Below are 4,029 nucleotides of genomic sequence, written 5' to 3' on the forward strand. Positions count from 1 at the left end.
TCAGTTGTGGTTAGGAACCCAGCGGAAGCGGTATCCGCCATGTTGTGTGCCCGAGGTGAAGGCCCGGCCGTGAGGGAACACGCGTGTCCTTATTGTGCCGTGTTCTCTGACAGAAGTGCGAAAAGACGACGCGTCCTCTTCCGCCTCGCTGCTGCTGCTGCCGTTGCATACGGAGGTCTGCAGGCCTGAAAACGACCCGTACATGGGGATAGCGTCCGCGTCCCGTCGTAGAGCACTCCCCCCGACGGCGGCGCCTAGCACGGCGTCGCAGCGCGCGCTGACGTCTCTCAAGATCTCCTCCACTGAATCGGAGGACTCGCAGCTGTCGTCCAGTCGCTGTCTCTTGCAGGGGCTTGTGGATTTGCCGCCACAAGGCCTCGCTGGTTCGCTGATATCTGGTTCTCTGTCTGCCGTTAGCTTCTAAAAGAGAACACATGATGATTAGCCACATGATGTACTCCAGAAGTATCAAACACAAGGCTCAAGGGCCAGACATTAATTTTTTTTTGCCTCACTTAAGTAAACACAGCACAATAATTAGTCATGTCACACAGGGGTGTGCAAAATGAGCAAACATTTGTAAAGTGCCACTATGGAATTTTTAGTTAACTGTTTTTTAATTTAATGTCAATAGAGAAGCTATTGGAATGTCTTCTAGTTTTAACATGCATAGTTTGATAGCACATCCCTGAGGGAAGGAGATGTAAGAGGTAGTGACCAGGATGTGCAGGGTCCAAGAGAATTTTGCCCACCCTTGTCTTGGTTCTTGCATGTGCAAATTTTAAAGAGTGACTTTGTTAGTGCTTTGAGATGCAAATTGAATTTGTTCTGTGGCCAAAATAATAATAATAATAATAATAATAATAATAATAATAATAATAATAATGTATTTTATGGGAAAAAAGTGAGTTATAAAGTAATTAAAGAGAGTGAAATGAATTAAATCATTTGTGCATCATAATTTAATGCTGCAATACAAACTGTGTTGCTTCTGGTGTGCCCGCCTTGGCCATAAGGGGGCAGTATGATACAGTAATGCAGACACAAATGAAGAATAGTTCTTCTTCTACTACCACTTTAGGTGATTCAGTAATATGATGTAATATTAGTCATTTGTTTTGTAGATTTTTTTTTTGTAGTTGGCTGTTAACGGATGAATGGCATTTCCATTCATTTCAGTGGGGAAAGATGATTTGAGTCATTTACGTTACAAGCCTGGTCAAGGAATGAATAAAACTCATCTTAGGCACCACTATACAGTATTTTCTAAACATTTTGTGCCTTTAAAAATGTGTTCAATGTATTTAAAAGTGTTTTAAAAAGTTGAATTGTGTTTATGTGGTCGGCCTTACATGTGGTCTCACCTGTTTGGAGCGTATCCCCCTGCAATGAATGAGTGTTCGCTGCAGTGTAATGTGGTTTCTTCTCACTCACCTCCAGCACAGATGCCAGAAGCTTTGCTTGGCAAGCAAGCTGCCTCAGGTGAAGGTGCCGCTCCTCAGATGTGTCATTTCTGTGCAAAGTCTCATGCACCTGCTGGAAAGCACAGTGTGATCAGATACTAGCGGTCAGCTTGCCCAAAGTCCACTTAAGACCGATAGGTAAATGCATTTTTCAGGAAAAATGACTCAACTGATTTCCACAAACTCTGATTTTACCAATTCGGCAACAACTTCTCTATAATCCTCAATAAACACCAACCTGATGACTGAGCTCCATATCTTGCCCCATCCGGGTTTGACACGAGCTGAAGCTATGTGCACCATCCTGAGCATGTGTGCAGGAATAATTAGGAGAGGTGAGGCCTTTCTCTGGAGGGAAGACATGCTGAGGGGTGAGGGGGGGTATGACGCAGCCCTGAAAAGGGACCAGCTCTGCAGGGGACAGGCTGCTCTCTAGAGTGGCTGGAGAATCTGACAGGACAAGTGTAGCAATAGTTATTGCTAGAAAAGGCAACAATAAATTTTGTGGAGGACTATTTATACATAATTTATTTTACACCAAAAAATATAAACATAAACAATAGTGATGTAACGATATCCAAACATCACGATACGATATTATCACGATATGAAGGTCACGATACGATAATTATCCAAATATTTTGGGTTGGCAATATTTTAAAAAGGTCACAATATTGTAAAAAAATAAATAAATAAATAAATATTGAGGCACACAAGCACACATTGATTGCCTCACAAGAAAATTAGGTTCCCCTTCATCTAACAATTAGCATGGATTTTAAACATAGAAGGACAAAATATCCCTAATGAAAATTAAATTGCACTAATAAACTAGCCACTAGAGGGTGCTAGAACTGCACAAATGGAAATCAACATGACTTCTGGAACAGATGTGTTCCTTTTAAATATTGAGAACATGACGACGACGATATTGTGGCAGTCTTAATATCACGATATCATGATATTGCCCTTATCGTTACATCCCTAATAAATAATATAGGACATTTATGTTATTTGCTCTTCTTTCACATTTATCCATTGATTCAAACCATTAGACTTTCAAAATATTATCTCATTCAGGGCATATTGAGTATTACTTTCCACAGTCTCAGAATTCCACATTTTCCACCACAAAAAAAACAACAACAACAACAACACAAACGTGAATGAGGAGAGAAACTCAATTAATTTGACACTTTCTAATAATTCCCCAAATTCTACACATTTTGCAGTAAAGTTCACAAGTTTTCACAGGAAAATACAGAATTTTAAAAGATAGTTTTCAATGTCATTGCCTCTTTACACATTTTTTGGTAAGTTGAAAACAATTCCAACTTCCATGTGGTGGGAACTCTGTTGTTGTTGTTGTTGTTGATGTTGTTTTTAAGCAACATTTTGAGAATTCCACACTTTTTTTGTGTGTGTAGAATTCCTAAATTGTCACAACTTCCAAAATCATTCCAATTTCAAACTAACTCATTCAGGAGACTTTAGAAACTAATCTAATAACCAAAATTACCAAATGTTCCTATTTTAAAAAAAAAAAAAATCTCACGCCTTCTATAATTCTTGAGCCCATTCAAATCATTCCATCTTCAAGTCATAATACAACAATTGAGTTCCACTGCATCAGATTTTACCAATCACATGCAATTATTACATAAATTGCATCGAGTTGTGTTTGTTTTTCTTACCTGCAATAAAGTCCAATGCAAAATCCCCAAAGTCTTGCTCATCTCCATCAGATGCATTCAACTGTTGAGAAAAATCAACTTAATATGAAGAGCACACATATTTAAAATTTGCAAACAGCAAAAAAATTAAAACAAAAGAGGTCATCTACCTGAAGGTCCCACAAAGCAGGGCAATGTGGCTTTATGGATACACAAGCAATCATGCCTCAAGAGAATGAGTGTGATGCGTTCAGGGCAGTAGGACAATTTGGTAGCCTGCCTTAGGAGGATTTTTGTGCAGGATTCCAGCACACCTTGTCAAACATTAACAGACTGGGGGTGATGCGCTCCTGCATATCTGTAAGACTGCCACCTTATATTTGTTTTTCCTCTTTTATGATTATGTGCACAACAGCAAAAAAAAAAAAAGCTATAAAAATTAATGACATTTCCTTCTTACCTGTGAGCTGAGTGAGTCGCTCTCTTTTCTGGTGCAGTCTTCTAAATCATCCCATGCAATTGTTGGAAAGGCTAGAGAGAGAGAGAGAGAGAGAGAGAGAGAGAGAGAGAGAGAGAGAGAGAGAGAGAGAGAGAGAGAGAGAGAGAGAGAGAGAGAGAGAGAGAGAGAGAGAGAAATTACAAGTCATTAATTGTTTATTTGAACGCATAAATAGCAAAGTGGTGCCTATAAAGAACCTTGCTCAATGTTGCAGGGCAGCTCCACATAAACAGTGACTGGGCTGCTGCTTCTGGGCACTTTATCCTGCACCACATGGGAATATTTTAGAGTTCGTATCTGCATTATTTGCCTCACATTTCGGCACCGTATTCCATACCTTGTCAACATGGCGTGGGACCCTCCTCTCCCTGTGGTACACGGCACCAAACACCAT

The 4,029-nt window shown here is 39.9% G+C and overlaps 1 protein-coding gene across 1 annotated transcript; it reads right to left on the reverse strand.

Moving 5' to 3' along the window:
* mcidas (multiciliate differentiation and DNA synthesis associated cell cycle protein) lies at positions 1-4,029 on the reverse strand. Its single transcript, XM_077522025.1, has 7 exons — positions 3,973-4,029; positions 3,833-3,899; positions 3,597-3,667; positions 3,158-3,218; positions 1,702-1,913; positions 1,435-1,536; positions 1-420 (listed from the first exon to the last, which is right to left on the reverse strand). The coding sequence occupies exons 1-7, from the start codon at positions 4,027-4,029 to the stop codon at positions 1-3; spliced, it is 990 nt and encodes a 329-aa protein (XP_077378151.1).

Source organism: Festucalex cinctus, chromosome 5, assembly GCF_051991245.1.
Source record: "Festucalex cinctus isolate MCC-2025b chromosome 5, RoL_Fcin_1.0, whole genome shotgun sequence".
NCBI classification, from domain to species: Eukaryota; Metazoa; Chordata; class Actinopteri; order Syngnathiformes; family Syngnathidae; genus Festucalex; species Festucalex cinctus.